Source organism: Gobius niger (assembly GCF_951799975.1).
Source record: "Gobius niger genome assembly, chromosome: 7".
Classification (NCBI taxonomy): domain Eukaryota; kingdom Metazoa; phylum Chordata; class Actinopteri; order Gobiiformes; family Gobiidae; genus Gobius; species Gobius niger.
The window spans coordinates 13,669,207-13,691,815 of NC_136858.1; the positions used below are offsets into that span (position 1 = coordinate 13,669,207).

At 42.2% G+C, this 22,609-nt stretch overlaps 1 protein-coding gene across 6 annotated transcripts in view; it reads left to right on the forward strand.

The window, feature by feature from the left end:
• zmiz1a (zinc finger, MIZ-type containing 1a) overlaps positions 1 to 22,609 on the forward strand; it is a 203,508-nt gene that overhangs the window by 129,036 nt on the left and 51,863 nt on the right. For all 6 annotated transcript variants that reach the window (XM_079559888.1, XM_079559891.1, XM_079559886.1 and 3 more), the window contains one exon: positions 19,853 to 19,960. In XM_079559888.1, coding sequence (XP_079416014.1) covers positions 19,892 to 19,960 — 69 coding nt within the window. In that variant the 5' untranslated portion in view covers positions 19,853 to 19,891. The remainder of the gene's footprint in view (positions 1 to 19,852; positions 19,961 to 22,609) is intronic.

The window sequence follows — 22,609 nt, forward strand, 5'->3', positions numbered from 1 at the left end:
AACACAGAGGTCACTTCATTTAGCACTTAAATACTTAAAGTATACGTTTCCTTATTGTATAATGTTTAAGATCTTTGGAAAAAATGTGACATGTGATCTAGCCGTTTATAATAATAAATAAATAAATATAAATAAAATAAATATAAATTACTACTACTACTACTACTATTTACTTCCTATATACACTTTTTAAATATGTTTAAAGTGAATATCCAATGGCTGCATGTTTTCAACCACGTACTATTTATATATTTATTCATTTCAGCAAAACACGGCTAACTCTCCATAGGATTAACACACAGACAAGAACCAGTCGTTACCCTAGGAGGTTAGCATCATGCTGCTATGTCACAATCCGTGCCCAGAGCCTATTGTTTATCTTTATTGGCTTGTTTGCCGTTTAAGTGTATATGAATTACTTACAAAGCCTTCTCATTTCTCTTTCTTCAGTATATGATTGTCCCTGCCAGCACATCCTAATTTAATCCCATGCTACTGCAGCATGTCCCCACGTCAGCCCCCATCTGAAACATCTCACTGCGCTGGAAATGAGATGTGCCTTTGCTCCCGTCAGTGCCTTTCCCGTCGTCCAATCCCAATCTGGGGGAAACACCGCTGACCGCCGGTCCCGATCGACCATCTCTCCCGAGCACAGACACTTGGTGGGCTGTTTAACCGCCATTTCTGCCTGTCGGGCTGGGCTGTGTGCGGCTGCCTGTAGGTTTTAGTGATTCATGTCACACTGTAATTGGTTTACCTGCTCCCTGTGTGTCTGCGCGGTGAGGGGACCAAAACAAATTACCCAGGGATGACCTCTCGCCATCTCTCTCCCGCTCACTGCAAGCCCCACCTCCCTGGCCGCACGTCACTCCCTGCCTCCCCTCTACATGAAATATGTGACGGCGCTGTGTTTTCTCCCGCACGCTCGCGGTGGATTTGACCGTCTCATCTTCAGGCTCATCTAACAAATCGAACTCACAGAACAAGAGTGGAATAAAAAGGTGGCTGAAATGGAAAGTGTGGGTTTCCAGCATTGGAGGACCATCTGTCATTTACCAAGGGTTTGAATTAGAGCTGCACAATATGGGGAACAGACTTGATTGGGATGTTTCTGACTAGTGTTGTGATCGATCGCTGTTACATTCGCGACTTGTTTTCTAAAATCAAGATTCAGTTCTGAGTGCAGATTTGAAACATACTAGAGAATTAAAGGAGACTGAAATTTTGTTTGTTGACAATATTTTCCTTTCTACTAGGTTTTCGTGGGGCTATAAAAAGCATTAATGTTGTTAGATCAATTATGCAGAAATGTAGGCCTTTGATGTTTCAACATGCATCAGATTTTAAATCTCTTGGAAAATATTAACATTTCTTAACCATTTTTGCTGCATTAGTTTGTCAAAAAATACATAAATATGGCCATATTTGGGCATTAAAAACAAGTATAGATCTTTTTATAAGTATGCAATAAGTAAGTATGCAATACTACAAAGGTGAATGGTCGCACTACGATTGCAAAAACTTCTAGAGTCTCAATTTTGTAATGGCCTTTTTGAAATTCAAACTGTAGGTTGTCAAAAATACCATGTTTGGGCATTAAAACTGCATTAAAAGCAGCATAAATCCTTTTCTAGGAGTGTGCAATAACACAATGTATTTCAGACGAACTAAAACATTTGAATTTCAAAAAGGCAATTACAACGCTGAGACACAAGAAGTTTTTACAATCATGGTGCGACCATTCAACTTTGTATTATTGCACACTTGTGTTATTGCACACTCCTAAAAAGGACTTATACTGCTTGTATAAGTAATAAGTAAGTAATGCAAATTAATGCCCAAAAATCTCACCATTTATCAGGGTTTGTTGCTAGCTATGGCATCATTGTTGAATATTGTAAACATTTCTAATACTGTGCAGTCCTACATGAAGCCACTTTAAAGATACGTAGCTGTGAAGTGTAATATTGTACAATCCTAGTGCTATGTGGTGGCAGTATGGTCCAGTACCTTCTTACCAAATGACCTCAGGGAAGCTGCTGCTTTGCTAGAGTAAGACAATCATGCTGTGCTCTGGAATGGCACAAAATGCGTATTGGTACAGCTTGAAGTAGCTTTAAATCCAATCCTCTATTTGCACAGTACTCATCTGTTTACCCACACCATTCCAATATTTAACACATCCATTTGAGCCGATAGGATGATGAACTTTTGTCTATTGATACTTGAGATGACAAAAAAGCTTCTTTGTGCAGCCGCTGTGGCGGGTTTAGTTTGAAAAGCTGGCACGCCGTGGAGTGCATTAGCCTTTGAGTGCGCCCGGCTGCGCCAAATTGTACCTGCGCGGATTGTCCCCCCGGCTGAATAAAAACCATTGCTCTGTGTACACCATTAGGCTGCATCCCATTCAACGCCAAGCAGATGTTTTCACGTTGTTTGCTAACCGGGAGAGCAAGATGAATGCGTGCATCATTTTCTCCTCCGCCCGCGCGGGAAGGTCTCCCCGCCACCGAGGTTATTTTCGTTGTTCTGGTGAAATGAAATTTAAAAAAAAATACTCCAGTCAAAGAGGTTTGTGAGTAATAGCTTGATTTGTTTGTACTTGTTGGCGTCGGCGCTTGAACACAATGTACTTTTAGTGAGAGGAGGTTCGTCGGTAAACACGGGGCTCGTTCAGACGTCCTTGTGTAAGTCGTGTAGAGGTGGAACAAAGTGTCATGTGTGCTTTCACGTTGCTCTGGGATACAGGATAGTGTCAGCATATTACCATGCGTTTATATGTCCTTTTCCATTACAATTTAAAGACCGTATTTGTGATAAAAGCATGATTCTGTATGAAGACTTTCAGGGTGGAACATGTCTTGATTGGATGAAATTCTAGATACACTTCCGTGAGACTCCTGACATTTTTTCCCCGTACAAATATATGCCCAAAGTCAACTGTCTAAGAAGGCTCAATTCTCACCAGATACAAAATACCTGGGACTGAGACTTGTGACTTTCTGAGAGGCAGTGACTTTTGACTCCCTTTAAGGTTCAGCCAGGACTTGGGCTTGGACTCAGGCCTGTTTTTAATGACAAGGATAAGGTTGAAGTTTGCTTGTCGTTTAACTACTGAGCAGTTCTTCCAATCTGAGAAGTCGTACAAAACATGCTGCCTTAAACACTGAATAAGACACACACTGGAGCATTTTATCGTCTACTTTTCTTTTTATAATCTCGCCTTCAAATTTGCTGTTAATTCAAAAGAGCAAGGTTGCTTTTTTCTCAGCTTGCTTTAAAGTGTCATTTTTCTGAAGAGGAAAGAATTGTCTTCATGGTTGAATATCTTGTTCAATGAAATGCACCAAGGCTGATCTAGTTGCTTTTTTTTTCTTGTGCTTGTGCTTTTGGAGTTTCACAGACTGAATGGGGATGGTATATATTCTATGGCTTCTTTAATAAGAAAATGACACCACCTGGATTTAACTTCAACAACTGAAAACCTATTCTGACGATGGGACGATCCAGGACAACGCAACCCGTGTACATGGCAGCAGCCTTTTCTGCTATTGACTAAATTAGACTGGAAGAAGGATGAATCAACGGGAGAAAAGACAAGATGAAAACCAACAAATGGATTGCGCAATAGTCTGTCCTTTCCATCATCAACATGTACAAGATAACCTGGTCATTGAACACGCTCAAGTAGGGCGACATGGTGGCCGAATGGTTAGCGCTCCCAAAACCCAAGAAGGTCCTGGATTCAATTCCCAAAGTGTGTGAGGCCTCTACATCTGGATGAGTTTCCAACATCCAACAATACCTGCCCAAGAACAAGAAATGTAAATGGATTGAAAATGGGTTCCTGGGCTGTTTCTCTAAAAGCATTGAAGGATGAGTCCAATACAGAGGACATATGTTTCGACAGGACCATGACCTTATCTTTCTTTGGACACCTAACATGCTCTGAACTTTGCTGAACATCCAGTGATTACCCAATGTGAGGCTCTTTCCTTTTTCCTCCCTTAATTCCAGGTGGTGTCTTTCTTTTTGTCCATCCCCGTGTATTCTTGCTCTCCCTAATGACACCTGCGCTGTTTCATGGCTTACCGAGCAGATTGAATCGCGCCGTCTCGGGATAGACCATCACACTTGCGCGTGCTCGTACACCCCCCCACCCCCCACCCCCCACCCCTCGTGCACCGGCGCGTTATGCTTACCCCGGTGGATGTTGTTTAATTGCATTTGGGTCAGCAGTTTGCCCGCGCTGAAACCGAAGGACACGGAATTTGTCAGTTTACCCGTTCGGCAGTGGCAGGGAGGGGGCAGCGTGTGAGCTAACGGCCCCGCTGGAGTCAGGCCCATAAGGTTAGCTTTACACAAGGCTGTCAGACTGCGCTGTCAATCACCGCGCCGGCTCCTCATCTCGTCTGCCCCTCTTGTCTCTGCGCCTGAAATATGTCTCCTTGCAAATCCGCCTAAAGAAAATGTACTCGACTGCTGCTGTTCTCTTTAATACCGCCTAAAGGGACACCACATTTTGCTTGCCTTGGAGTAAAGCAAGTCAGTCCAGACCAGCAGTAGAATATGGTTGAATTGGTCTTTCAACTAGCATTTGTTTGTTTGTTCCTATTGATAGAACTACACGACGTGTCAACAATCGACAAATGGCATCATTTTCAAGGCTTATGTTACAAACAAAGGCAGTTTTCAAAGTGTAGTAGGCGACAATGGAAACAATGTTGTTAGATATAGATTTGTCCAGAGCTGTTGGCTAACCCTTCAGTGCTGCTGGAGTAAACTGTAAGGAGCAATCATCTTGGGTTATGTTTGTGTCTGTGCATGTTTTGGGTTGATGAGGAAACTGGAAAAGTTAGAGGAAAGTTGGAAACACACCCAAATATGGATAGAACATTTTTACTTGCTCATTTCCCTTGTTTTTCATTGAAAGGGTTTGGGTTAGAGTTTAGGTGAGATTGCAAGGTCACCGTTCAGTGTTCTGCTTACACAGACTTGGTATAAATAGTATGAAAGCATCATCACTATAATGTTTGAAAGGACGGTTTGCATAATTCTAAACTTTGGTTAATGCTAACACCTAAAATGTCATGATTCGCCTTCAACCATTCCCTCGAATTGTTAGTCTTCTGAATTTGTAAAGACATCACTCAAGATTGTACAAGGTAAGGCAAGACTGTGAGAAAATATCTGCAACCCAAGCAGGGGATGTTTATAGGACGTTGAGCATATGAAATACTCCTCTATCCACAATGTACCTTTAATATATCTTAAGATGAATGTATTCCCTGACTTAAAAGAGCGGGTACTTGAGGCTGTCAGTGATAAGACTACACAGCAGCTCTGCCTTTTCGCTCCCCGTACACCCTCAGTCGTACAAACGCACAGACCCCGCCGCCTGTCTCATCCCCCCTGCGCATCACGAGTGATAGAATCTCGCCTTCCGTGACAGTGGAAAATGCTATGTGGCAGCCAGGACATACAATCTTCCCCAGCTGGTATTTATAGTCCTCGGCAACTGGAACATTGTATGGAATAGGGAGTTCATTCATTCATCATGTGATGCAGACGCCCGGGCTCTCGCTCACGGCTGACCTGATTTCGTATCTTACACTTAGACAGATAGCCTTTTTTCTTTATTACAGCGCCGGACGCACACATTAATTCCTGTAAAACTTCTCGCCATGAGCAGGAAATATTTGCCTTTGGAAAATTGGGCTGCACTATATTGGGTGGGAAATGTAGTTGCAATAGCGATTAGCTTTGCAATTTGTATTTGTGAAATTTTAGCTCATTATGCACATTTTCTTGAGGCTGAAATACAAACTGCAAAACTATTACATGCATTTCAGAACATGCCTGTAGAGGGCTAAAATGAACTACAGAGTAAGCAGCTTTTCAGCATATAATTCAACCCATGGAGATAGGACTTTTTCGTTATTTTAATCGGATTTTATATCATCTGAAATGCAGCCTTTGCTATTCACATAATGCTTTTGATCCTATAGCAATCAATAGTGCGGAAATGCATTTTTATCAACATCCCAATCTCTATCCCTTGTGTTTGCGCTATGGTCTGATAGTCTTGTGTAAAGCCACACTGCAGAACATTCCTGGTACATACTGTTTATTGCTACATCTCAAAAGCAGCGAAACAGTCAACAAAAACATGAACAAACATGCGACTAATAGTTCAACCGTTACGATTGACGAAACGAGGAATTGTACCTCCCCAAACCGAGTCACAATCAGCTCGTTTTGCCCGACACGATGAACATTATTAGCTGACTGGAAACCTCAGTTTGAGAACACCAGAGGGAGAACTTGACACAAACCCACTCTCGGACACAGTGGCGTGCCCGGCGCCTGATGAATTATTAAGTCTATATTTTCACATTAGCCGTTTTAGTGTCTTATATTAACCACACTTACCCGGCAAGCTGCTATTTACTTAATCATAGCTTTCACACTGCGCTTGAGTCGCACAAATAGCTGAAGAGAATTTGAACATCGGCGTAGGAATAATTACTGCGCTTTGCAAGTTGCTACCGAATAATCACCGTCAGCCGCTCGCACGCTCCTATTATGTTTCAGGAGTTTAACCAAAGTCCACCACAGGCACGTTCCCACTGATTGATGAGGCCCGGGGGCAGGTCAGTATGGCTTGGGGTAACCTTTAAACAGGCTAGCGTTTCCATAGCGGAATGCAGTAGCGAGTAAATGTGATGTCATTCATCTGCCACGCTTCAGCTATAAATCAGGCGATCGAGTATGAGTGCATGTATCGCAGTGCATTGCAAAGCCGAAGGCAAATATTTTTTATTTCATTGATGTAGATGATCGTAGTAGGAACATGCTGAGGTTTGTGTTTAGGATTCGAATTGTTCAAGAGCCCTGTTCGCATGGGGATTAGAATTATCTAGGGACCCGTGGTAAAATGTAAAAATTGCTTTGAATTCCTATGCCCGTGCGAATCTGCCATGTCAGTAATTTGCAAGGTAAAACTTCCCTTGCATTTATTTTTTACATAGGTTAATTCAACAAACTCAGAGAGAACCGCAGGTGATTCTACCCCGCTTATTCCTCGCAAATGTCCAGCTTCACCGAGGTTCCAAGGTAAGTCTTGTCCCGTGCGAACAGGGCTTAAGCTTTGTTTTTTGAAATGTAGCATCTTTGGTTCGATGCAACGCTAATGGGTCTGCCTGTCTTTTGTGCCTTTTTCGCCTTTTCCGACAGACGTTGTGCCCCATTTCTTTTGCTCTATAGAAGACATGCGCTCGCATCATTTTCATCCTGAACAGAACCCTCATTGTTCCAGACTGAATGTCCAAACAAATTTCACAACTCAACGCCAACACTTAGGCTCCTACTGTCCATACTGTGACATCATATGCATACCCTCTACACACCTCACCACCCATTTGACTGATGTGCCTGGAGCTGAAAGCATTACTGAAGTCATAGAGTCCGGAACACTCGGAATGGAACGCTATGAATCACTTTTGACAATGTGTTTTGACCCATCGTTGTCAAGTCTTGACTTCTGAACCCTTACAATGAACTGCTTATGTCACCGACTGTTACGATCACAAATCAACAGAGGTGGGAGACTCGAGTCGCAATTTTCGGGACTTGACACTTACTTGACCAAACCTCTAAAAAGACTTGACTTGGCTTGGGATTTGCTGTTTGTAACTATAGACTTAACGTGGACTTGAGGCCAATGACTCTCCAAGACTTGCTGTGACTTTATAGTTATTATTTATTTGATTAACAGGAAAACTTTCGAAAACAATGACTGAAGCTACAGCGCAGAGCCGCAGACAGGCAGCCTCCAGAACGACGATGCGTAAGAGCTGGATTAATGACAGAAATCTTGGGGGCGGTTCAGTGTTTTAAAGCGTTCTCACGAAAGTTACAGCATTTAGAGGCTATTTTACGCATCCGCACACGGCCCGGTGACAGCTTGACTGAAGGCTTTACAGAATCTACTTTGAGCAGGGGCGAATCTGAGTATACAGGGGCTGGGGTGTTACAGGGAACCACAGACAGAAAAACTGCCAGAAACCCCCTCCCCAAAAAAGAAAAAAAAAATGTATATTATCTTTCAGACTACAGGGAAAAGCAACTCATGTTTAAAAGACTCTGTTTCTATTTTTTTAAGTAGGCCCCCCAGGCCCCCTTCTTAGAATGCTGTCCCAGTAATTTTGTCCATAGATCGGAGCATTCAAACTACAGTATATATATTTTAAATTTTGTTGCGATTTAAATATTAATTAGACTTTTAATACAAATCGATCCAATTGACTTGGACTTGCTTGGGACTTGGACTTTCACGACTTGGACTTGCATATAGTGACTTACTCCCACCTCTGCAAATCAAGTCTCAGTTAATTACAAATGTTGCTTAATATATATTTCCCTCAAATTGTTCAGCCCTACGGTATTTCAAACTGCCGCTTTCGTCTTTCCCCTAAGATACCCAACATGTCTGAATCCAGTGGAGCCATTCCTCTTATAAATCACCATCTCGCCAGCCCCCGAAAAGTTCACTCTGACAGAGCTTTAATGAAGAGCCGGGGACATGTCTATTCTACTGGTTGGAATAAGATTAGCTTGATCTTACAGCTACTTAAGCGAAGTGGAGAAAAAAAAAAAATCCGTCCGTAACTCAAATCCAAAGTGCCCCTTTTTTGGATCTGGGTATTCAGAATCGTGGATAACGGCTCGCTCTCTGGGGGTATCTGGTGTCACATACCTGCAATACTCCACGACTAAAGCATCATATTTTTAGATGGCAACAGAGCGGATCGCGTATCACAGCTGTTTGCATTGCAGCGTTGGGTGTCACATAGCTCAGCTCCGGCTCGCTCCTGTGGTTGTCACATTAAAACGCTGGATAAACAAACAGCGACATTTCTAGTAGATTTTGTTTTTGCTCTCTCCGTCTCTCTCTCTCACCCCTGGGACAAATCATTCCGTATTTATACAGTTAGTGGCTGTTGAGGAGTGGGGTTGAATTTTATAAAGGCCGCAGGGAGCCTTGTGACTAATAGTTGGCTTTTTACAGTAAGGCGGAAGAAGAGGGATTAGTGTTAGGAGGGATTAGTGGGTATAGACTTCGGAATAATGTAGGTATACGAAAAAGGTACTGAAAAAGGTCCTTAAAAAAATGTTGGTTTTTTTAATAAGATGTACTAACATAATCACTTTGGTAGCATAATATATCTATTTGTTGTTGTTGTTATTAGTTACAGAATAATTGCCAATCAGAAGGCTTGTAGTATTAAAACATCTTTAAATACTGCTTTGCGGGCTTGTCTCTTAACATATCTGACTGGTATGTAACAACAACATGTGCTTAAAACACATATGGTTCTGATTCAAATGCTTTATTTTGATAATTTAGTGCAAAAATAGCAGTGCAGGTGCATGTTTGGTACTGCTTCCATGGCTGATTTTGAAATGTTCGGTTACACTTCATTTTACACCTTGATACATTGTACCTTGCTATATTTAGTACAATGCAATCTGCTTTGTAACAATCTGTATTAATTAGTACCTGTGTGTAGTACATGCGCAATGGGAAAAAGTATTGGTACTTTGGAGGTACATGTAAGACTATTGTGTACCTCCAAACAACAGTAACTATGTGTATGTAACCCATAGGTGTAAGTTATTACACATTACATAGCACATTACATTGTATTAAATTAGGCAGGTGCAGTGTATAAAGGGTAAAATTAAGTGTTCCAAATCTTCACATAATGTCTCTGAAGTAAAAATATTAAGTGATAAAAAACTGATTTATGGCTCTAAAAACTATTTTCTTCTCCCTATTTCAAAGTACCCAAACTGCTATTGGCAAAAGAAATTTGCTCCTTTTTCTGGCAGATCATTTTCTCGGAAATTAGGATATAAAAGGAAACCCATAAAATTGTCTTGAAACAAGTCAAGCAATCTAGGTCTTTTAAGTAGATAAGTTTAAACTATGCTAAAGTACTCAAAAATGAATAATTGATCCACTACATATGTATTTTCTGTATAAAGGAAATAGTGAAAACTAAGACAAAATGAGCCATGAAGCCTGGTGCGGGAGAATGGTGCTGGTTAAGCTGAAAAGTGTTTTAGCAGTAGTGATAGTGCGTTTCTTTGAAAGCTGCAAAGTCACTTTCGGGTCATATATTTTTGGAACACAACTTTTTCAAGAGCTCACGAGAAGGGCTGAAAAACATGACTTTGTTCACACGATTTATTTATTTTTTGTTATTATTTAAAAATTTCTCCCTAGAAGATTCTCACTTTGTAAAAAATAGCTATGATTTTGTTTCAGTGTTGTATCTGTATTTTTTAATCCATGGCACTCATAATATGCTGTATTTGGGTACTATAGGTTACATGGAGTACACTGAGCAGCCATACATGTAGATGTAATGTGATGTATTTTATAGTTTTCGTACCATGTGTGGATTAATGAGCCACAATACTAGAAAGATATATTATATATACTATATTTTAATGTGTAAGCCATTTAAGTGTATATTTTAACTCTTTATAGTGGTCACTGTCAGAGTCATTTGACTTTCAAGTTTCATTTGACTTTGTTTCATTTTTTCTTTTTTCGAACACTATCCATTTTTGGTGCAGCCTGTAATTTTGTTTCCCTTTTTCCTCTTCTCCCCCCCCAAATGGCAACCAGTACACTCTCGAAAGGCAAAAAACAAGTCAAATTGTCCACTGGCTCTTCACCGTCTCCAAATTGCCCGACTGGAGGAGAAGAAAAAGTTCTGAAAAGAGAGTGGGGAAAATACCACCACTACAACTAACGGTTTACATGTAGGGGGACATAGAAGGGGGTCTGGTGGCTTTTGGAGACATCCTGAGAGCAGTGGGAGCGAGAGGGCCAGCAGCACAGTTGAGTGGTGCTGATTGGCTTGTTTGAAAACACACAGACACACATCTAAAGAGTTGCGGGGAGAGTGTGTCACCCTGCCTGGTGCCCCGCTGCAGCTCCAACCACATTATGGCAAATGAATCCATTCCAACCTCATGTTATGGCACCTCCCGCAACAGGGCCCCAGGAAGGAGAGAAAAAAAAAAAAGAGGAAGAAGAAGAAGAGCGGGGAGGGTGAAGTCGGAGGGGGGATGTGAGCGACAGCAGAGGAAGAAAATGATAGGAAATAGAAGGAGTGCCTTGCTGGGTGGCTCTAATGATGTCTGAGGGCTATAGAAAAAGCACATACTATCAGCGGTAGACTACATAGGCGCTGTGGCCGTAATAACTGCAGAGGGGAGAGAGATGACGGCAGAGGAAGAGAGTGGGACCGCATGCTGAGTACAGAGAGCCACAGTGATATTCCTAACACACGCTGGTGAATAATGGACAAGATCTGGGGGCAGTCTGCTCCCAACTGTTACAGTGCAGCAAACTGCCCTCTGTGCTTTACAAGAACAAGGGGGTGAAGGGGTGCAGAAGGAAAGGGCTTACTGTATAAATCAACTTTTTAGCAAGTGGAAAAAACAATTAGCGCTTTTTAGCGAGACATAAAAAGACAATTGGCATTTTAACCAAGTTAGACAACAATGCTTCCATTTTGTCCATGTCTGCTGAAGCAAACGAGTAGTAAATATTATGATAGATTAAACATTTACCTTAAATTAACCCATAGTTAATTGGTCCTCATAATTCACCCAGTTTGCACAGTTAAGGAAATGCCTTCTTACTCCCATGGGATGGATGGCAAACATTATACATAATCCAGTGACACAAAGGCACCAAGGGCTAGCTGTCCACCAGACCAATTAAGAAGAGTAATTTAGTTGCAAACAGACAATAATATGTCTTTCAGGGTTATGTGTAGGTAAAAAAAAATGTTCAATTGATTTTCTTTCTTTTTTTCTTTTTTAAGGATTTTTAGCTGCCATGTGCTCAGCGGGCGTTCCCCTGAGGCGATTAGCTGCACATTATTTATTCATGCTGTACTATACAGTATAAAGCCTACTGCACATACAGTAGTAGAACTGCTATAGCAGTTCAATATCCTACTCATTTGAACTGAAATACTTGTAGATTGTGTGAGTCTGTACGTGCCAGGTCTAGCCTCTTAACCCCCAGTTTGGTGTTACCAAAATCTAAAAGCTTCTTGAAAAAAGTATCAAAATAGCAACAAAAATGAGACAAAAACGAGGATAAAAATGTGCCGAAAATGTGTGACAATAATGCAACAAAAATTCATTGGAGAAAAAAAAGGTCAAAAAGGTGACACCAACTCGAGGAAAAAGATCAGTTTTGATGAGTTTTGTGGGTCTTTGCTTTCAAATGAGGCATTACCCTGGCCGATAGGCTGTGACCTTTTACATCTATGTAAAACTGAACTGGACAAAATGCAGGCTAGCCGACTGAACAGCAGCTTCATCCACCAGGCTGTCAGGAAGATGAACTCTCTCCCCTCTCTGCCCTCGCTCCCTCTAAATTCTCTCTATCTTTAATCTTTAACGTTTTCCCCATCTAAAGCAGAACTAAGTAACTCTTGCCCCTAGAGGCCATAAGCGGTACTGCAAATGTCGTAGCATGTTAGGTTTTTTTACTCATTAATTGTCCGTGAGAGTAAATACTACGCTGACAGAAAAGACAAAGGGAAAGAGGTTTGTTGTACATCCAATGACACAATGGAGATACATTTTTTCACTCAAACTTGGCTGTAAATACTGTTTAAGTGGCGCTAGCCCCCAGTTAGCTTTACCCATTAGTCTGTTAGCCTCTTGATTCGTGATTCCATTAGTGTGTATTGGTGACTCCGACCCGGTGCAGGGAAAGCTGCAAGTGTGGTTTTCTGGCCAGAGACTCCGGGGGAGATGAAAGACCCCCCAGTCATCCCATTAACAGAGGGACTACGAAAAGGATTTATTATGGTAAACAAGTTACTTAGTACTGCTTTAATGAGATATTCTTTTACTTTTAAGATGCCGATATTGGTCTCATATTTAGTCTGGAAAACAGCATTTCAATGAACTTTTTCCCCCCCTTAAACTAAGAATACTAGTTGCTCTAATATCTTTTTGTGATTTCAAATTGCACCCTTTCACGCTCTTATAATTGAATCCCGTTTCTTCTGCGTTTCATTTATCCGCCGCTAATGTGTTGTCCTTCATTTGCCACAGCACTAAAGCACTTGCATAATATGGTAAACAGCCTTGATACGTTTAATTGAAGACACAATGCTTTAGTCTATCTCGCCGACCACATGACCCCGCCTTGTGCGTTCCCATTCTCCTGTGCGCGATAAGTGTATCAGGCCCCTGTTTAAGCAACTCCCACCCCCTCTACCCTCCTATTCCCTCGCTCTCTCTTTCTCCTCCCATTGGCTGATTACTTTCAGTGCCGCGGCGGTACTTGACAGAGGTGTGTAGTCATTTGTCTGCTGAAATGAGAAATCACTCATGCTCCCAATGATCATACTCTGTGAATGAACCACTGTGTGCTGCTTGCTGATAATGAAGAGATAATTTCAACACTTTTTTCCCCCAGCCCATGTCCCGCACCCGGCCCTCCATGCTCCCATCCTGCCATACTCCACTGCTTTTCATATTACCGCGCTTTTGTTTCTGAGCGCCTATTTCTTGCCCCACTTCCCCCAGCTTGTTTGGGAATACGAAAGAGTGAGGGAGAGAATCCCCAATGTGTCGGATGTTTTAGACGCTATATCTTTTGCTTTGTTTGTTTTGTCACATGTTTGTCACCGTGATTTGTGGCGTCCTCCCACTTGCCGGTAAAAAGTACGGTTGTGATGTTGCGCGCTGTAATTGGGTGCGTAATCCTTTGCTTTTTTGCACCTCTGGTTAAAGCGGTGCTGAGTGGAGCTGATTAAGATGTTTGCGAGACAATAAAGATTAAGCTGTGCCTGTCTTCGGCGGAAAAACAAATGCCGTGAAACAGGAAAACACAGAAAATGGAAGCCGAGCTGTCAGCAGTCAATCTTTGGAGATGTGCAAACTGTTACGACAGTGTTTACTGTAAAGACATGTTGTTTTGGTGAGATGACAGACGAGTTGTTTTATTTTGATAGTGCGCCGTGAGAGAGGATGCAGCGAGGAGCGGAGTCGGCATCGACTCTTATGCAACACATTTTCCCTCAGTGTGGGGAACAGTTAGTGTGATGCATGCGGGACTTTGTTGCTCATTGCACCTGGATTAACCAGTGATTCTCTTGTTCTTAGTTGCAGGAGGCAGGATTTCACTTTATTTGTCTCCCTTGGGGGAAATTTGGTTTATATATGTTATATGTTGCGCTCCAAGTAAAGTTGCATTCAGGTCTGAGGAGAGGTGAGTTTGCTTGGTGATAGAATACATTCTTGTAAGTTATACTACTTATTGTGTGAAATCTTACACAGTGTGCCTTTAAGTTTAAGTGACATCATTTGAAGTAACAGAACTCTTTCCACTGTGAGTAAACCTGTATGTGACAAAAGCTTTTTACTGATCGAATAAATCAATTGTTAGAATTATTTCTTTCTTCTAACTTTTATTGCACATTATTTGTCAATACCATAATTTTCATGCTATTTATGTTTTGTCCATTGTATTGCATCAACACTAGAACCTACTGCAGACTTCAGCGCCCATTTAGTCTGTACTACTTTCAGCACTTATTTATTTTAACTTGAAAAACTTTTGAAAATCTCAATTTAGTAATATTTCAGGTTGTACATTATCCATTGCAAACAAGAATGGGGTTTATTGTGCTCAATATCTGCTACAAACATGTTCTGAAATACATTATTCTTTTCCCCTCCCCTCTCAAATGTTCTCTCCCCTGGACATGTTCGATGTATATGCACTGTGAACTAAATCTGGACTTTAAAACGCACTATAGATATTTTCCCAAATCGTGCAACCCTAGACATCCCTGAAATCCAGCCATTCTTTCACTCTTTCCCACCTAGTGGCCTTCGCTGAACAGAATCCGAGTCCTGTTAAAGCTCTCACGATATCCTCCCGATATATATCCCGAGTGCATGTAAAAACTTCAACATTAATCAACCTCCTCGCATTGTCCGGCGGCGCACACCCCTCCATGTAAAAACATACTGATTCGGGCGCTTTGCCTCTTTGCGCAACCCCGCAGTTCCACCTCACTCATTTTGCTCTTTAGAACCGCAGGGCTCGTCTTTTCAATGCCAAACAAAGGCGCACACAGGAGCAAGAGCGCTAGTCTCCTGAAAGCACCGACAGAGGCCCCCCGACTGCACAAGGAGGAGGGGGGGGGGAAGAAGAATGGATCCTCCTCGGGTTAAAGAGGCAGCTATCTCCCCCCCCTCCCTCCCCTCTCCTGGTTGTACTCCCTTCTCACTCTCCCCCTGTAGTCTGGGCTATGGCGGCAGGAAAGGGAAGCTGTTTGGTTGGAACAGTTAATCAATAGCCACAAGGTCGTATGGTGAGCGTTGGGGCCGGAGCGTGCCCTGTTAGCGGCCCGTATAGAGCTGCCTGCGCCGGCCGCTGAGGGGGATTTGTAGCACTTGTCAGGGGCTTAAAGGAGCCCTCTGCGGAGCGCTCACTCAAGTGTGTACAGGGGGAGGCGGGAGGCGCACGGACGGGCCAACAGCAGGGGAGGGAGACATCTGCTGGACGAAGGGGGGCGTCGCGGCGGAATGGAGGGCAATGTCGGCCACCCAGGGTTGAGTTTGAGTGGAAGGGGGCGATGGGTTGTTTTGAACTTGACCCAAAAGGAGTATAAAAAAAGTTGCTGTTATTTCAAAATAGAGTAGTAGTGAAAGTAGTACATGTTGATCCGTCAGTGTTTCCAGAGCACAGCGGCCCCTTTGTCTATCCGCAAATCCCACGGACCCCCCCCAATAATAATTTAAAACTATTTGTAATGTTTTACTTCTGCGACAAAATCTGAGTAATGGATTGAGCCAGGTTTAAATTTATGGTTTCACTTTCTTGACATTTTAGTTACAAAGTCTTTTTCAGAGTTTTTTTTTGTGGAGATCTTCTATCTTTTTACCATAAGCTGTTTTTTGTTGTTGTTGAAAAATCTGTAAAGGCTCAAAACCTGAAAATTAAAAACAAACAAACAACAAAACAAAAAAATGCTTTTCCTGCAGTGAGTCTCCTTAAAAGGCCGTATAAATAAACAAAACGCTATGAAATGTAACCGAAATACTGATATAAAGTTGTATATTTGAACAAATACATTTATTTTCATTGTGCTTATTTGGTAGACAAAATCTGGGGGGCCCTATGCACCGCCTTGGGGGATCCCACTTTGGAAATTACTGCAGTAAAGTGAATATAACCTTGAGTACAAAATGCTATGAAAAATAACCTCCATTAAAAGGTACAGCAAAGACCTATTGGCACTACAACTACTACTATTATTACTTCATCTCCTTCCGCCTTTGTAGTGCAGCCATTTTATCAGTTTAAGTCATTCGTTCCCTCGCAATTTGTTTCCTGTAAATAATTACAAATTTGTGGCACACCAAATGTTTTCCCACGCATATTCATTCACAAATATCAACAAGTTTGGTATCCATGTGTTGCACGAAAGGCAACCGAGATGACGCTGTAATCCAAATATGGTACTTTCCTGTCTGCGAGACCATGGCTAAAAATACAGTGTTTTTACTCTCTTGCAACAATATATCCACTTTAGTAGCTCTTACAGACTCCGAACTTTACAGTCTTGTAGTCTTTTTCCAGATCCCTTCAGAAGGTTATTCAAAAACTAAACAATTTATCCAAAATCCCCTTAAAACGTATCTTTGTATTTAATAATTCAACAAAATGAAACCATACACTTAAGCCTGGCTCTGTCCATTATTTAGATTTGGTCGCTGAAATCCCTATTTACATGAAAACATAAAATGACAAAAAAACTTGCAATTCTCATATTCATATCATAATCTACAGCTTAAGTCTCAAATGAATATCTCTAAATGTAGTTTTCTTTCCCTATATACCAGGGCTCACCAACCTTATTTCAGCTGAGGGCTACTTTAAGAGCATTAAGTTGTTCGAGGGCTACCAGTTAAAAACAAATCCTAAAGACTTAAACGTACACTGTTCACTTATAGGATATTGACCCCATATTATATTAAAATAGCTTTATTTTAAACTCATACTGAGTCACAAGAACCGAAATAACTGTAATTTTAAGAATTAGATTCAAGAAAATGAAGGGCCCAAAGAGCCCCTGGGTGCCCGCGGGCACCACGTTGGTGACCCCTGCTATATACAGTACAGCTACTACGATCCCTTGTCATTACAATCACATTTTACATCCATGCTGTTAAAAAAAAAGTCCAGTCGATGCATTTGAACGCGACGCTGCGCAGCCTCCCGCCTCCCACTCGACCGCAATCCCGCGCTCCCTCTGTCTCCCGTATGAGCAATGTACGTACCTATGTTTAAGACTTTTAAGAGCACTCCAGGTAATTCCGCTCGGCTAATACCCCAGCTCGGCGGATTAGCGATACACTTTTCATTCTCTAAGTGCCGCCTTTGAAGTCTTACCTTTTTCTTTTTTTTTTTTTTTACTCCTCACTCGCTCAATCAAAGTCAAGAATTTGCGCTTTTGTGTTTTTACGAGCTCTTGAGGATCTGAGAAGAGGGAAAAAAAAAACCTAAGAGTAGAATACTTTGCAACATTCTTCTCTAAAATAAGCCTTGTAGCGGCTTTAGACATGAGAAGTCCCCCCCCCCTCGCTGGGTGCTGCTTGGTTTTCTGCTCGGGCTGTGTTTACCTCGGTGGGGGATCTAGGGGGGAACCTTTATCAGCGCCAAGCAGCTTTCTGGAGCCCTGACTCTCCCGCTACCTCCTCCTTTAAGTCATGTTTCTTTTCTCTTTTTCTTTTTTTTTTTTCTTTCTTACTTTTGTGTGTGGAGGAATGCCAGGCGGGCCAAAGCTGATGCTGATAATGCGGAAAGATGGTGGTCAGACAGAAGCGTATCATTTACTCCTGACTCTCCTGTAATTTGTTTATGTTCGACTTTACCCCAGAAAATTGCCCTTGGTATGTGCGATATGGCAATATATCAACTCAAATGGTGATGGAACGTTGCATCGTGATTCAGCGCTTTTCTGTATAATAAAGGATTTTTTACACAAGAAAACTCAGGGTTAGTGAAGTTAAGACAAAGTGCATACACAAAACATCAAGACACGGGAAATACACCGCACACAAGGTCACGTGTTGGAATTTTTTCTTAGGTAGGGAAGGGGACGGGGGTGTTGAGAAACGGTCATGAATGCAGACGCCGAAGGATTGGGGCGTGGTTAGGGAGGGGATGTGTGCGCAGTTATTTGTCCTTGAAATTCATTTGTTTCTAAATGTAGTCGCGCCATCTCAGTCCGTATCTGGTTGAGCTCAGGGGAAAAAAACTGCTGTCTACATTGCCCCGCCCACTTCTCCTATTGGCCACTGTCTGTCATGATGCTCTCTGTGAGTGACAGGTGGATTTGACCAATCACGGTGTAGTGTGAGCTCTAACACACAAGTTTACAACCTTCATTAAGGCAATTTAAAGCTACTAAGTGAGCAGGGTTTTATACTTACGCTCTAATACATTTGGAATACATTTAATAAAATTATGATTCATTATATTTTATGGTGTTAGCTCAATCGCCCACCCCTAAGCCAAATTATACACTGAATTGTCTCCTGGATTTAACTGACTGTTATGGTCTGGGGTTGCTGCAGTTAGTCAGGTCTAGGTTCAGCAACACTACAGTATGTCCCCAAATAATGAAATCAGCCGACGACCTGAACATCCTGAATGAATGTGCTGGAGGAGGCTTTGTGCAGTGGTCACACTCTCCCATAATCATACAAGATCGTGGTGAAAAACGCAACACTGGATCTTTTTGGTAGCATATTATATGTAGTAAAAATGGCCAAAATAGTTATGACTCAATCTTAAGAACAGACAATACATATTCTGGTGGCAGCTGTTCATGTCTTAAAGGGACTATACAGAGTTTAAAAATGTTAAAATTATGTATTTTCCTCCGCCTCCATGTTCCAGCCATGTCCTAATGTGTAGAATGAGCTGTTCACCCCAACTGCCTCTAAAATCCTGCACTGTCACTCAGAAAGGTGTTAATTCGGGTCCGAAGTGCCCTCATGCACGAGCTTAATATAGAAGGTGCAGTTACACGTATGACCTGAGATGGCAGTAGTGAGTATAAAATGGCAAACTTGCATATAGCCCCTTTAAACAAAGAAAGTGTGTAGCAAAGTGGACAGTGTCTTTAGTTTACTAGAATGAAGCGTAGTAACTTTGTGCTAAACTACTTCCAACAGTATTACAATAATTAGGCTCCCAAAAATGAAGACTTCTGCAAACTACTACTAAACTAAGTGCAGTCAAAGACACTTCACCCGCTGTAATCCACTTTTCCACTGAATCGTTTTCAGCCATGAAGCTTGTGCTTGCGCTATCCTCGCGTTGCATAATATTTGACCCACTGTTCTGCCGATAACCTCGACAGCGATGCATGCTCATTTAAAGCAGCTCACTCCGGTCGTCCTTTACTGTTGTTCTAAGCCGTGCCATTTCTCAAACTTTTCTCCAACTCTGTCTGCGCATCATCATCATCATCGTTTTTTTTTTCTTCTCTCGCTTACGCCAAAAAGAAACCGTTTGTATCAGCAGCTGCACTGGAGGCGCGCCATGCCCTTCAACCAAGTCACTGTAAAGGCGCGCTTCCTTGTTTGAGGTGTCATGTTGTCAGATCTGTCACACTCCACAACGCCCCCTTCAACTCTGTAGGATACAAACGGCTGACATGAAAAGAACTTGTCTTAACAAACATCTCCCTTTGTTTTGCTTCTTTTTTCCTCGCAGAGTGCTGAACTTTAATGGCGTCCCGGTAGAGACTCCAAGATGAACACGTTACCGTCGATGGACCGGCACATCCAGCAGACCAATGACAGGCTGCTGTGCATCAAACAGGTGTGTTATTGCCATTACGCGCCAGAGACGACTGTGCTGCCTTTGTTCGGCTCCATTTACAGACGCTTGTTATGTGGCTATTTTAAATCCAGATGTGCGATATGGTTTTCATGTCTGCGCGGCGCCCGGATCCTTTTGCACTGGCGTGGCTCTCGAAGCAGGACTCACAGGGGGGGGGGGGGCGGGGGTTCACTATTCATGAACTCATTTGGATATTTCATCATTTCTCAAAGCAGATACAAACTAGCAAACACTTTTTACTGACTTTTTAGAGCTTTTTACTGTCACAATCCCTCATCAAAAACATGCCTTGAGGTGTGCTTCGACCCACTCGCACTGCTTTGAGTGCTCGTTGAATCTTCCTCAGTGGCTAAAAGTGTGGCTGCAGCTTCCACAAAAGCTCCTCCTGACGTCCTTCATACCGAGGAAAAACAGTTGCCATAGCTTCACTACAGCCACACATGTATTGAAACAGCTGCACAGCAAAGGGGAGCAAGAGGAGCGGAGTGGGAGGGGCTAATGGGGAGACAATCAGGAAGTGAAACTACTGGATATTTTGTTACAGCTGTTTTAGATCAATGTTGCATTTTCCAATAAACAAAGTGTAAGACAGTGATAAAGATGTTTTTGACATTATTACCAAATACCTGCAAGAAGCACAGTACTCCCTCTTTAATGAGCAAGAATTACTGTATATCACTTACCATCAGGTGCTACAATTGTATAAGCAGCACCAAATGGAAATTACACTTTCTACCATATTACTATGTTATCCTTGGGATTCTTTTTTTTTTTTTTTTTTCATACATTGCTCCTCCATTTACCTCGACGTCTCATCCAAACTGTGATCCAAAACATGGCTCATCTTTCCATCGAGAGGCAAAAACATCTGCCGGAGCTACTGCAAAACAACATGGTGTAGCGCCTTGTGATACTTGGACCGACATCCCGGCTGTAAAATGTAACCTTGGGACAGTAGAGTTTGTTTTCATGAGGAGTGAGGAAAGAAGTGTCTTGGATACAGAGGCACTGGACGAAAGACAATCAAAGTGCTGTTTTGGATAAATATATCACTTTCTAACCTACACAATGTAAACTAATTTTCATTTCTATTTTGATTACTATTTATCATTATGATCATGACATCTGTTTTACTGTATAGTAGCGAATCAGAGTGCGGCTTCCTATTGAAAAGAAACAATTTGATCATTCACTCTTCAGCAGCACTGTAATAGATGCAAGTTTTCACATTCAAATACAGCCATCTCAACCAGTTACACAAAACCTCTCTAATCCTGCAATGATAGCCCCAGACGATGTGTTTTTTTTTCTTACACACCCATCTTCCTTTCTCATTCCCCTTCCCTCCTTTCCCCCCTCTCTTCCCTTTTATGGGCATGGCTTTCTCTGGCCATTAGCTGCAGTCACACAGATCATGTTGCACTGGGTCATAGCCGGAGAGGGAGCGCGAGAAAAAAAAAGAGAGACATAAAGAAGAAGAAAATCTGGCGCGGGAAGCCGTAGCCGAGACTTCAAAGAGGCTTCCAACGCTGCGGCAGACTGCACTTTTTCTCCCCCCCCCCCTTCCACCTTTTTTAAACAACCCCTCCCACCCCAGGCATCACATCATCATCATGGCTCCTGACGTATGGGTTGCACCATGTTTGTGGTTAAACGCTTCCAGGACTTGGCCCGTCCTTCTAATCGCGGGCTGATGGGATTGTAGGGAGAGAGACGCAGAGACGTGACCCTGGGCGCCCGCCTCTGCCCTGCCCATTAAAAGTCGATGAGTAGTGACATGGCTGGCAGGGCTGTTGCGACGCGTGGGTGCGAGGCTCTGTGTCTCCCAAACAACCATGCGGCACCAGGCTGTACAGTGAGGTAGTCACTTGTGGAGATAGGAGGCTTGGTGATCAGACACCTTGCCTTTTCAAATACACGCCAGGATCTCCCACGAGCAGTTTAACACACTGCCAGCTGTATGTGTTTGTATGTGTGTTTGGCAAAATGCAACAGAAGGTTCAAAAGGTCACAAGGAGACCTGCTGCATTTCTGAATTTGTGAAGCATGTATTAACAGTTGCTTGCAGTTTTCACATGTTGGTGTGTTGGGATTGACATAACATTGTTCTTATCCGTAGGCATGCATAAAAGCCTCTCTCTAATCACCTGCACTGGGTTGTTTTAGTGTTGAGAACATTTTGCTTCTCAACTTGTCATTAAACTGACAGTTGTTTAACAGCAAACTAAATGCAAACCAATCTAGTAGGAAGGAGTTTGACCTTGTTATTGGTACTGTTCATCTTTATCTTGAAAAGAGACTCTCAGCTTGTTCAAGAAGGCTACTTGTATGGAAAAGAATAGCTTTCACTGTTTATCTGTAGTCCGATAATGTACACTGTTCGCAACTGTGCAAATGTTGATAAGTATTTCATAATATTATGAAATGAGATTGTTTTGATAAGCTTGGCAGCTCGTGTTTAGCTAACACTACCTAATTATTTTCAATAGTGTCACTTCCAAGCCCTTTAAAAACTCGCGTTTACACATCTGGTCTAATAAATGCTCTCATTGTCATTTGGTTTATATACTTTGCCGTGCAGCACCAGGGCTCACAGTTAAACCTGACTTCAAAGGCACAGTTAGCAGC